The sequence below is a fragment of the Heloderma suspectum genome, chromosome 3 (assembly GCF_057233095.1).
Source record: "Heloderma suspectum isolate Gila_16-S chromosome 3, 16-S_ref, whole genome shotgun sequence".
Lineage (NCBI taxonomy): Eukaryota > Metazoa > Chordata > Lepidosauria > Squamata > Helodermatidae > Heloderma > Heloderma suspectum.
This window is the reverse complement of record NC_139460.1, coordinates 181,932,060-181,945,633: the sequence shown is the minus strand read 5'-3', so window position 1 is coordinate 181,945,633 and position 13,574 is coordinate 181,932,060. Positions and strand designations below refer to the sequence as shown.

The 13,574-nt window shown below is 43.2% G+C and overlaps 1 protein-coding gene across 2 annotated transcripts in view; it reads left to right on the top strand.

The window, feature by feature from the left end:
• Positions 1–13,574, top strand: part of SORBS1 (sorbin and SH3 domain containing 1) — a 328,324-nt gene that overhangs the window by 102,413 nt on the left and 212,337 nt on the right. For both annotated transcript variants that reach the window (XM_084845126.1, XM_084845127.1), the window contains exons 2-3: positions 1,762–1,817; positions 8,329–8,400. In XM_084845126.1, coding sequence (XP_084701252.1) covers positions 1,808–1,817; positions 8,329–8,400 — 82 coding nt within the window. In that variant the 5' untranslated portion in view covers positions 1,762–1,807. The remainder of the gene's footprint in view (positions 1–1,761; positions 1,818–8,328; positions 8,401–13,574) is intronic.

Sequence of the window (13,574 nt, the reverse complement as noted above, 5' to 3'; positions counted from 1 at the left end):
AGAGACTGGTAGTGGAGGGGAGAAATTGAAAATTTCACCCGCAGACACCGTTGACACCGGCTCGATGACTGGAGCAGTTGGTACTGATGACAATACACGAATTGGTGAGTCCAGCAAAGGAGGAGGTGCCAGAATCTTTGGTTTGAGAGATTTTTCAGCAGCCTTCTTTTTCTTCTGGTTTTTAAGGCCATTTGATCCCGACTTCGGAATCTTTGCCTTCTTAGTGATCTTTCTCATGACCAAGAGTGCTAAGGAACACCCCAGAGTTGGAGGATCAGCCCATTCCACGGAAGTCGATGGGCGAGGGGACATCGACTTATAGAATCATAGAATCATAGAATAGTAGGGTTGGAAGGGGCCTTCAAGGCCATCGAGTCCAACCCCCTGCTCAATGCAGGAATCCAAGTCAGAGCATCCCTGACAAATGGCTGTCCAGCCTCGTCTTAAAGGCCTCCAGTGTGGGAGAGCCCACCACCTCCCCAGGTAATTGGTTCCATTGCCGTATTGCTCTGACACTCAGGAAGTTTTTCCTGATGTTCAGCCGGAATCTGGCTTCCTGTAACTTGAGCCCATTATTCCGTGTCCTGCACTCTGGGATGATCAAGAAGAGATCCTGGCCTTCTTCTCTGTGACAACCTTTCAAGTACTTGAAGAGTGCTATCATATCTCCCCTCAGTCTTCTCTTCTCAAGGCTAAACATGCCCAGTTCTTTCAGTCTCTCTTCATAGGGCTTTGTTTCCAGTCCCCTGATCATCTTTGTTGCCCTTAGATGAAGACATAGTTGCCCCTGCTTTGTCTTTTGCAGAAGACCCTGGAGCGTTCTTTAGATCCATAGCCGGTAATGCTCTTCCCCACAGCTCTGCCTTAAGCCTGTCCAATCTGTTCTTTTGTACCTGTTTAGTAAACAATTGGCAAAGGGAGCAGGAATCGGGTAAATGGCTTTCACCCAGACAAAAAAGGCAGAGGGAGTGAGGGTCACTGGGGGGAAACTTACTCCCACACTTGACACACTTACGAAAAGGTGCCTTTGTGGCCATAAGCGACACTGCAGCTGCAGTTGACAGACAGACAAACAATGAAGGACGAATTTTTTTGGGGGGGTGACAACAACGAAGACAAGGGAGAACAACAAGAAAAAAATACAACAACAACAAATCCTCAGCGGCAGCAGAAAAGAAAACTGCAATTCTCTTTCTAGTAGAGAGGAAGCTCCGAAGACTATCCACTATGGCGGTCAAAAGAGAACTGAGGGAACGGGTGGGAACCCCCTAGACATGCGCAGTGGATGGAGGCGGGAGGAGGGTTCCTGCCAAAAGCATTCCTCAGCTATAGAAACTTCCTGAATGAGACTCCGCACAGGCACAGTGCCCATATGTGTGATGCACAGACACCATGAAGAAGAACTTGAGGATAGGGTCACTCCCAAGCCAGGCAATCCTATAGTCCATATACCAGGGTTGGGCAACTTGTGGCCCTCCGGATGTTCTGGTCTACAACTTCCATGAGCCCAAGCCAGCATAGCTGACAGTGAGGGATGGTGGGAGTTGTAGGCCCAAACATCCGGAAGGCCACAAGTTGGCCAACCCTGCCATACACACTGGCAGCTACTCACGTCACTGCAACATTGGTGAAACTTACTTTGTATCTGTAACTTAGGGTAGATCAATAGCCTGGAATGTACTGCATGTTCCTGCTCTTTTTTAATCATTTTAGAATATACCTTTTCTAAAAATGTGACATTTTCAATCTTTTATTTCACAGAGAGGATCAGAATTTGTATGTGCAAAAAACAAGTCTCCCTGGTGCAATGACATCTGGTAAGCATGGCTTTTTGTTTGTACCTCTATTTTTTAAAATTCTAGATCAGCTGTGTTCCAGTAAGAATCTGTCAGTTAGTACAATCAGTCCAAGAGCATCTCTCAATCAGTACATTTACCTGAAAAATTAATTGGTGGCCTTGCTTGTTTCCAGTCTTAGGGTCAAACTACACATTGCATTATCCACACTTTTTTAAAAGCATGCTTAAACTGGCCACTTTGTTTTTAAAGGAAAGTAGCCATGGGGAATGTGCTCCTGATACACATCAGTTTCTGCTGAAACTCCTCTCCACACTGCTATTTGCTCCTGAAGGTGATATTTACTGCAAACAGAAGGAAAAAAGCGGGCAGGGAGGGCCAATTTTCAGCAGGAAACTGGTGGGCCCACAATCCAGATCAGATGCATGTTCTAGATCAGACCCGCATGGCACCTCCCTCCATCCCAATTAGATTGGCCAGTTTATTCACACTTTTAAAAATGCTTTCTTAATGTAACATGCAGTTTGTCCTTTATTGTGGTGTATTTTATTATTCCGAGTTAACTTATTGCCCTAAAACTGAACATGAAGGGTGGTATATAAATATTTTAAATAAATGTGCAGGTATGTGCAACACAGAGATTTTTCGATTGTCAGATTAGAAAAAGGCTGTTGTTTTTCTGCTAATACAATCGCCCTAAACATTTTCTGCACTATACAATATACTACATATTACAATACATATGACTGATAATACATATTATCAATCAATAAGGCATCTCTTCTCTGAATCACCTAAATAAGGTATATATTTGTGAACCGCCCAGAGAGCTTCGTCTATTGGGCAGCATAGAAATAAATAAATAAATAAATAAATATTTCTTGTGCATAATCCAAAATTACCAATTACCAATTTTATCTTCTTTATATATCCTTAATTTTATCAATAATGGAGGGAGCAATCCTGTGGCCACTAGACAATGTCTGGAGGGCCATGGGATTGTTCAGCTTCTGGGAACTGAGGCCGGAACCAGGGCTTCGACCTTGGTTTCCAGACACTGTGCTCCCTGGCCTCTTGTAGCTGGCACAGTTCTCTCTGCGCCAGCTATGTCTCTGTGTGTGGAATCAGAGCACAGAGATGGGGGAAAGGGGGAGGTCCCAGGGGCAGGGCGGGGAAGAGATTGTGGAAACTGCTTTACAGAGCTTCCTATCGGGTCTCCAGGCCCCTTCCCTCCCCGAAGCTGCGCCTACTGGTATACCTACTTTGTTTAAACACTTTGCTAATATACTTTGAAACTTTGTTTCATCGTTTTCAAATATCTATCCCATATTATCTTACTCAGTCTTTCCTCGCCTTGTTTCCCTTTTTCCTCTAACATTTTTTTCCAATTTCTCCTCCCCTTTCTTCTCTTTTTCCTGTCTCCTTTCTTCATAACTTTAATTATTTTGCAAACATTACTTTCATCAGCTGTTAACTGTGCAAATCGTCCTCTTCTTTATCCAATTTCTTATATTTCCTAGTTGCCATCTTGTAATAATTATCAATATTTCCTTTTCTTTCTATTAATCTGTCACCATCACTTTACACATCAAATGCAAACCAATGACATATATTATGTTATTCAATCATCAAAAAACCTGCCAATAGGGCTATCTCACGTTGGTCCAAATGCCACAAAGCCAGGAAATTCGAAGTTAAGGCTGATGCCTTATCTGACCCCATGATCATTCATGATGTTGTGCAATGTAACAAATTGTGCTTGCTTACAACTTTCCCTCCATGCACCCACACTTTTCCTGGGTCTTTCAGTCCCAAATCCAGATTGGGAGGATGGAGTGCCTGGGACCAGCAAAGATGCTCCACGTTGTCCTGCTCCTGTATTGCCTTATGAAGCATCTGAGCCTTACTGTATTGCTAAAGGAATCCTACAGTGAGGTGACCCATGTGTGTTTGTTGCTTACATCAGTGGCTTGCAGGATGGGTTGAACAATGAGAGGGAGCCCACTTCTTGCACCCCTCACCATCCTTATATTATTTTGGTGTGTCACTACAAGTAAGCCTGTATTACATTGTAATTCAAGTTTTTTTATTCTGTTTTTTCTGTTGCACCAACAGGAATGAGACAAAAAAATCATTCAACACCACCCCGAGATTTCCAGCAGCAGGCATGCTGCAAGATTTTGGTGGTTACTTTCTAATACAACATGTTTGGTTGCAACAGAATAGGTTTAGAGTCTGAAAGGAACAATATTAATTGTCTACCATATTAAGATTTCCACTAGCATGCATACTGCAGGACCTACCCATGGTTGGTTTGGATCTTGAGATGCTTGGTGAAGATAAAACAACGTGGTGGTATGGTGTTATAGATTAAAAGAAGTGATTTGCGGAAGGCTTAAACACCCTCTCCCAGCAGATTACTTATTTGTTTCAGACAGCATCTTCCCAACATCACTTCACCCCAGAAAAGATGTATGGGTTCAGGTTTGTCAGTTCAATTTCCTAACTTCATGTTCTATGTAAGTCTCTGTGAGTACCTATTAGTAGGGAGAAGGCACTGCTCTACAAACATACTTCGATTTAATAAATGTAGCAACTGATTTCTGCTCAAAATCATTATGTTCCTCACCCCTGCACTACCAAGTTCTACTTTTTCTTGGCGCCTTCTAATAGTCTTTGAAACAATTTCCCCTGCCCTCCACTCCAGCTTGCTTTGACATTTCTCACCATCACTGACAATGTCATCAGTCATACCGTTGCTAGGAAATACAGCTACATGTACCACACCTCATTATTAGCAGTAGTACTTCTCTCAGACTAGCTACATTATAGGAGACACCCATCTCTCACTATAAACTCATCCAGTAAAGACTCACAGTGAGTCAACCAGACTAACAGAATAAAGGTGTGAATCACCTCATGGTTGGATTCCTCTAGCAATATAGCAAGGCTCAGATGCTTCATAAGGCAATATAGGACCAGGACAACATGGAGCATCTGTGCTGGTCCCAGGCACTCCATCCTCCCAATCTGGATTTGGGACTGAAAGATGAAGGAAAAGTGTGGGTGCATGGAGGGTAAGTTGTAAGCAATTTGTGACATTGCGCAACATCATGACTGATCATGGGGCACTTCACATAAGGCATCAGCCTTAGCTTCAAATTTCCTGGCTTTGTGGTGTTTGGACCAATGTGAGATAGCCTTATCATCTGTTTTTTTAAACCAGCAGGTTTTTTGATGATTGAATTTCCTTGGTTTTTAAAAAGAAAATGTCTCCCCAAGGTATACACGTACACACACACACACACACACACACACCACTCTGTCTGTCTGTCTCTGTCTTTCTCTCTCTCTCTGTCTTTGCAATCAGAGGTACAGTGCTTCTGATCATTGAGGTCCTGTCTGAATATAAGAAGAGCCATGCTGGATAAGACCAAGGATTTAGCATTCTGTTCACACAGTGGCCAACCAGCTGCCCGTGAGGAACTCACAAGCAGGACATGAGTGCAACAGCACCCTCCTGCCCAGGTTACCCACCAACTGCTGTAAATAGGCATACTGACTCTGATACTGGAGGTTGCTATAGCCATCATGACTAGTAGCCCATGATACCCTTGTCCTCCATGAACTTGTCCAATCCCTTTTAAAGCCATCCAAATTAGTGGCAGCAAATTCCATAGTTTAACTACGTGCTGTGTGAAGAAGTACTTCCGTTTACCTGTCCTAAATCTCCTCCCAATCAACTTCATGGGATGACCCTGGGTTCCAGTATTATGAGAAAGGGAGAAAAATGTCTCCCTATCCACTTTCTCTAACCATGCATAATTTTAAATACCTCTATCATACAGTGGAGGCCGGTGGCCAGTCTGAATGGTGGGACGGAGGGCAAGTCAGCAGAGGCATAGCCAAGGGGTCACGAGAGGTAGAACCAAGACAGATCAGTGGATGAGTAGCAGTCTTTGAATCCCCAACCCATACCACAGAAGAAGAAAACTGAAGCACAAAACATGTGGGGGGGGGGGGAATCACATAACCACACAAAAGTACTCCTTTGCATCCGCATTCTCCTGTTCTAGCAATAACTCCCATTTCACAGAGAGCCAGGGACTTTAAGATGATGAATGGGACCAGAGAGTCCATACAGCCATAATAACAATGATAATTAAAATAAGATCTGACAGTCTCAGAGCCACATAGAAAAGCAGCCTTTGGAACAAAGGAGCAAGTTCTGAAAGCCTCCCAACATCCATGCTTTTGTTCTGAAAGCATCCAAAAATCCATCACAAAGCATCCACCAGAGCAGGTCTACTCAGCAGCAGCACAGCACACATTTATTTATTTATTTATTATTTCTGTACCGCCCAGTAGCCGAAGCTCTCCAGATTATGCATATCTTGTAAGAAGTAAGGACTGGACTGCTCAGGCGAAAGTATAGGCATCCCTTTGTATGTAATGATGATTATATCCCTTGGAAGCCAGCAGGAACCCTTTGCAACCTCCCCCCCCCCCTTTCACACATACACAAAAACACTCCAAACCTAAAAGGCAGAATAAAATGCAATAAACAAACAAACAAATAGGCTTGCATACAATTTCAATCTCTATCTCTCACTCAGAAGTGGTTTTAAAAAAGTGACAGGCAGTGTGGAATCTTCTATGATAAAAATTAATGAAAATTTCTGAGTGCATGATATGGCATACTTCTGATTCTGTTGTACAAAGAATCCTGTGTAACTGGGAAGTTTGCACTTTTCTTTTTGTTTGAATCCTCAGAAATTGCCCTGAGAAGATGTGAAATTACTGCCTTATACAGTATTTGCCTGATTTGAACCAGAAAGTCATGGGGGGGGGAGGCTTTAAGAGTATGTTGAAACCTCAGTGCCTTGCAGCATTTTTCCATCCCCTCAGCCAAGTTGATTCCTTTCCTAATTATGCCTTGGAATACACGGAATGTGCCTTTTTCATAGCAGCTGCACCCATGGTTGACATTGTCATCAAACTGTCGACCATAAGCCCAAGATCTCTGGTTTGGTCAGTCACACACAAGCATACAAGTAAAGTTGGGATCCTCCCCTTTGTTTGTTTGTTTGTTTGCATTTATATCCCTTCTTTTTTCCTCTTGCAAGGAACCCAAGGAGGCTTACATTATCCTCCTCCTCGCCATTTTATCCTCACAACAACCCTGTGAGGTAGGTTGGGCTGAGAGTCTGTGACTGGCCCAAAGTCACCCAGTGAGCTTCCATGGCTGAGTGGGGACTAGAACCCAGATCTCCCAGCTCCCAGTCCAGCACTCTCACCACTACACCACACTGGCTCTCAAATGTGCATCACTTTACACATTCTTACATAGAACTGCATTTGTCATTTTGATGTCCATTTTTCCACTACGGAGTAATCCTTTTGGAGTTCTTCGCGATCCCTCTTTGTTTTAACTGTCCTAAATAATTTGGTGTAATCAGCAAACTTGGCCACCTTGCTCCATAGTCCTAGTTCTAGATCATTTATTATTATTACTACAGGACACAGAATAAGGGGCTCAAGTTACAGGAAGCCAGATTCTGGCTGAACATCAGGAAAAACTTCCTGACTGTTAGAGCAATATGACCATGGAACCAATTACCTAGGGAGGTAGTGGGCTCATTATTTCTGACCCACGTGAGAAATTGGTCAGTTGTTATTTCTTTTACGAGGCTTTAATTTCTTTGTGTCCCAGAGGGTTGCCTTTTTTGCAATCTAGGTGGCCAGTATAAGGAAAAAGGAATTGGAAAAATGGTCTGGCTGATAGACTCAAATGAATGTGTGGGTTTTAATTCTTGCTCTTTTTATCCCCCTCTAGTTTTCCCCCAGTGCTCTGTATTGTAATGTTTTAATGCTAACGTAATGTATTAATTTTAATGCAATGTTTAATTTTAATGTAATGTTTAATTCTAATCTAATGTAAAGTCTTTTCCTTCAACGAATTTCTTTATGCTTGAAATGATCAGAAGACTTATTCAATAAAGTTATTCATTTATTCATATGTTGACCATCTGGGTTTTCTTCAGATTTTCAGCTATTGGTAGTAAAGTGCTAAATCGAGAGGAGTTTTTGCAGTGGGTGGGTTTGCATGATCACAGAGGGAAAATAATCCACAGTGGCTTATTTTCCCTCCCCACATGTGCCAGTCATGAGCACCCTAATGAGCACAATTACCCTCACTGGGTGTGGGTTGTTGTGACAATCATGGCTTATTTTCCCTCCATGATTGTGTAAACCCACCCACTGGAAAAGCTCCTTTGGATATTAAATCCAGAATTGGTTCATAAAGATTCAATTTTTGGCATTGTCGGAAAAGTTAATGCCTCAAAGCAACAGGTGCAGCTAAATAAGACTTCTTTGAAATGTAGTTTCTCTTCATTTCCTACATCAAAGGGTGTCTGGGATTTATCTTTCATCATCTCATTAATCCTTTTGAAAAGATACATTCATTTACCTAACTTACAATAATAATTATGATAGTAACTTACCATATACAGTTCTGCTAATCTTTCAGAACACAAAGAAGTTGATGTTGGGAGCACTGTTGTGAATGGACAAGTACTGAGCACCAATGGACAAGAGAGAGGTACGTTGAATAAAGTAAAGTTATCTTTGTGACTTTCCCTATGAGACAGTTGCTACTTTTGCTTTGCAAAATTATGTGCAAAACATTCATATATAAGTAAATAAATTCAAGGAAAGAGCTTAGTAATACATTCTTAAAAGTTAATTGTAAAAGTAAGTACATTAAAGTAAAAGTGCAGTGTTATATCTGCCTGATGGAAAAATTCTCCTGCTTCTCTATAATGGAAACTATCCAAATACATCTAAAAGGAACAAAAATAGCCACCAGTTAAGAAGATCATACGAGTTAAGAGTTGTAGAATGGTCTCTTCCATTGTCAGCCCTGCTATGGTGGTTGGAATGGAATAGTCTCAGGGGGTTGATTAGGGGAAAAGGGTTGACAATTGAAAAAACAGTTGGGAGCTGGAATTGTCATAGTTAACATTTATTGTGAGGTCACTATGTATCAATTAAAAAAACCCTGTTTGGCTTGAAAGAAGTGATTGTGTGTTAAATTTTTTGGTACCAAAGGATGTTTTAGTGCTGCTGTTTACCATCAGAGTGAGCAGCCTTTTCTAGAACCCATACCACACTGATCAGTTACAGAGCCCCTGCAGCTCCCAGCTGTGTTTGTATTCTCCAGGCTACGATCAGTGAAAGGAAGATGGACTCTGATAGGACAGAAATGCTTCTTATGGAAATAGAGTGACAGCTGTGTCAACTCCAAAGCATGGCCCTTATGAGTTTTTGTGAGAACTTGGGAATCCCTGGCCAGGTGGCAGGGAAAAGTTAACCAGTGTTGTTGACACACATTACACAGTTCCTCCACAGCAAAAACATTGTTGGCCAAGAAGAGTGTTATAGTAACTCCATGGGAAGATGTGGCATCAGTAGCAGCAGCTAAGCAAACATTTCCTGGTGAATCTCTTGTTTAGCAGATAATTTAAGGTTGGTGCACAGTTTGGGACCCTGAATAAAAAAGGAAGAACTGGATTTTTCTAGGCTGGTGAGTAGATAGAAGGAGGACTTCGACAGGATTATTCAGAGATAGAAGCAATGGAAGCAATAGTTAAAGCAATTGTTGCTCAAACTAGGGTTTATTTTTAAAGGAAGTGTCGTACACAGCTGCATGTCATCTGGTCTTCTCAGGGTGTTAGAGAAAATGCTCAACTTGTTGCAGGCCATGAATGAGCCAAAGGGCAATATCCAACTGTGTCATTCCATTAGTGCAAATGACATTGCACTAGCGGAAACTGGGTTCTGAACTATGCGCAAGAGAAGAATCCAGCTGAAGTTACAATTGTGCAAACAGTTTTTCATTATGCTTGTGCAACCCATTTTACAACCAGTTGTGCTTTTTGTTTGGGTTACACAACTGCTTGCACCTGTTGTGCGACCGGTTGTGCACCTGCTTTGCACCTGTTGTGTGACCAGTAGCACAATGGCTTGCACAACTGGTTGTGCAAGAGTAATGGGCAATCACTTGCACAATGGAAAGATTCAGCAGATCTCCGCTAGCACTATTTGAGTTTGCAGAATGTCACTGTTTGCTTCATAGGAAGAAGGCTCCACTGTTACAGAGTGCATTTATTAATTCAGTATTCACAGGGCTGCACGGTGACTTTCTTCATACAGTGATGTTGTCCTATGTGCAGGACTTATTGGACTGTGGGTGGGTTACTAAATCCCATTCTGCTGATTCATCATGAGTGGTCTGTGTAAGGAAAAAGCATGGTTGCTTACAGCGTTGAATTGACTACCATGAACTGAACTGAAAGACTATGCCAGATTGTCAACCTCTCTCTCATATCCAACATATGTGAGATGGGGGGTGTGTGTGTGTGTGGAGTCATGGCTGTCTGTTTTAGATCAGGGTAAGGCATATCACCAGAGGCTCATACGGGCTGAAAGTAGGTTTCTCATAGTTTTTTTTACACCTTGCGGACTGTATGAATGGATTATGAATGGATTAGGATCTAATATGAATGAGTTAGGATCCCATTTAGACTCATGAATATTTCTGCTGTGTTTTAAAGATGCATGGAAGGTTTGATATAACATATCTGTGTTCTCTACTTAGTTAACACTCTGGTCTATAGCAGGACTTTTGAAGATCATGTTGAGCATGTTAGTGAGAATTTCCAGTGAATTCCGAAATATCAAATTAAACTGAAAGCTGAGAAATGTGCGTGTGCGCGCGCGCAAGTGCGTGCATGCATAAACAGATTTTTTATTTTAAAGGAAAGATAGAAAACGTTCTTCAGGCAAGATCAAAACTAAATAAGTAATCCAAACTAACTAACACAGAAAGAAAAAAACCTATGGGAAATACAATCAAAGGGAAAAAACAAAAAACCTTATAACATTTTAAAATCATCTTGTAAACTGTGATAAATTGCATTTGATCAGAAGGTGATGAATGGCAACCAATTAATAATGAAAGTACTAAATTTTTGTCTTTTGTCTCACACTCTTATATAATTACATAACATAACCATTGCAGCAGAGTCCCATCTGTTCTTTAACATTAGATATGTTTCAAGTCTTCCTGTCAGGGTGGACACTGAGCCCATAGAATCCCAGAGTAGTTCTGATTCTGAGGAAGAGGAGTTGCTCCTGGGAGAGGAACGCGCTCCTCTTTCCCAGGGCCAACAGCTGATGGAGATTCCTCCCACCGGCATTCCTAGCTTAGATAGCAGTCCTGGGAGTGACAGAGCGCGGGAAGCAGAGTTGATGGACGTGCGACGCCGATGCAGAGAGCGGCGCCAAATGGAGGGCGCGGAAAGGAGGCATAGTGCCCGGTTGGCGCGCAAACAACGGCTGCGCCCAGAGGATCCAAGGGAAAAGGGGAGGGACTCTCCCTAGCCCTTAGGTTCAGGGGTCTGCCCGTGATTCCCTTTCAAACGGGGACCAACTGTTCCAACTTAGGGCATAGGTACTCTGCTGCTCATATCTAGTTGCTAACAGTAGAGTTGTTAAGTTGTAAAAGAGGAATAAAGCTTTGAAAAGAATCCCTTTGTCTGTGTCTGGACTTGGCTACTGGATTAGACGGAGAGAGGCCTCCAAGGAGCCCTTGACACTTCTAATATCTTGTATAAAGGACCCTCTCAGCCAGCATTATATAATTAGCAAGCTCTTAATGCTGTTTCTGTATTAAATCAAGGGTGGGGGGCCTCTTTCAGCCCAAGGGTCGAATTCGATTTTGGAGAAGCTCATGCGGGCCACATTCCCGTAGTGGGTGGAGCTGATGGCAAAGGGGGCAGGGCCAAGGGCTTGGCCACGTGGCAGCTGCCATTTGGCAGCTGGGCCAAAAATACAAACAGTACCAGCCTATTGCATCTTGAAGCTCTGACTGCCAGTGACGGAGGGCACCTCAACTTTTTAGAACAGGGAAACATTTGTACAAAAGCTGGGAAACCACCCAATGTTTGATGGCTGGGGAAAAGGGATTGGGGCCGGGGAAGGAGGCGTGGCAAACCCTGGAGAGCCTCATTTGGGCCTGAGATTCCCCACCCCTATATTAAACCAGGGTGATATGGCAATTTTAAAAAAGCAAACACCCTAATTTGATTTTGTAGCAGCCATATCGGGGGTCAGACTAAGTAGCCTCATGCTTCATGTTCTTGCTGAGCTCTTGCTCTCTGAAATATATGTTTGTAAGATGACGAGACACAGGAATTTCTTATCTTGTCAACAAAGGCTAAGGTCATAGAATTGTATATCATGTTCTCTGCTTATCATGGCTACCCTATAACCCATTTCTTGTATTATAAACAATGGTGCTAGGAGAAGAAATGTTAAGGACTGCAACCCCACATGGGAGGGAGAGGAGGAGCCATTTCCTATGTGTCACAATATCTATAAAAACAATGTGCTAATGTAAATCGGGGCTTTTGGCTCTTTGGAAGTGATTCCAGCCTTAAGCCCGCGCGTTAAATAAAGAAACTCTTTTTCCTTCACTCCGTGGTCTCTCTGACTCTCTGAGTTCTGCAACATAAATGGTGCCGTGACTCGGATGTGGCAGGCTCTGAGACAGAGAGGTGGCAGTTGCCTGCTCTTAATCGCCGCACCGGGAGGGAGGGCTCAGCACATGCCTCCCTTTCTTGGCGCCACCAACCTTTTCGTCGGGTGAACGGGAGAAAGCCTGCGCCAGGACCGCCCAAACGGCAGCGAGCAGCAAGAGAACCTTGGGAAGCGGAGGAAGGAACTCCTCCAGACAGGCCGCTTAACAAGATCAGCCTTGGATGGCCTTCTCTCTGTCCCATCAGCCAGGACAGCTAGACTGGTGGGGATGAGGGAGAGGGCCTTTTCTGTGGTGGCCCCCACTCTGTGGAACTCCCTCCCTAGGGAACTCCGTCATGCCCCCTCTTTAATGAGCTTCCGTTGTGCATTAAAAACGTGGTTGTTCAGGCATGCATTTGGGGTGGGTTAGGGTATTTAAGAAAATGTTTTTATTGTAGAATTTTATTATTTTAAACTGTTTTATTGTATGTTGTACATCGCCCAGAGTGGCTGGGTGACCAGCCAGATGGGCGATTAATAAATTTAATAATAAATAATAAATAAAATAAAAAGGAACTTGAGCCCTGCCCATACTGCAGCTGCAATTGAGTTGAAACCCACATTGGAAGCCTTCAGGAGAAAGGCAAGTATATGGAGTAAAAAGAGGGCCCCGCCTTCAGGAGAAAGGCCACTGGGCAGAAAAAAAGAGGGCCCCGCCTTATGAAGAAGGTCAGTGTTAGTATACGCATACAAAAGGTGACCCACCCGATTGGGGGTGGAGGGGGGACTTGATCACTCCCCTGAGCAGGCACTAATACTCAGCAAGGCGCTGAGGAAACTGCTTCGCTCTAGTGGAAAAGTGGGAAAGTGGGTGGCAGGGACATATAAATGAAGTATGAAAATTGATGATTGTGTGAGTGGCTACTGCGGTTTCCGTCGCATACCGTCGACCGTCCGGGTGCCCAGGCCAGTAGCAAAGTGCGTGGTGTGAAATTCCTCTCGTGTCGGTCAGTGAGACCCCTTACTCGCTGACCAATCCCCTTCCCTCTTTGTGTCCGTCTTCATCTTAGGAGGGAGGCTATGGGAGGTGGGGGAAGCAAGACTTGCACCCCCTTGAGATGTATGTTAAAAAAAAAGGAAAAAGATTTTTTTTAAAAAAGGATTCAGAATAGAGAGAGGAAACAGCAAAAAGCT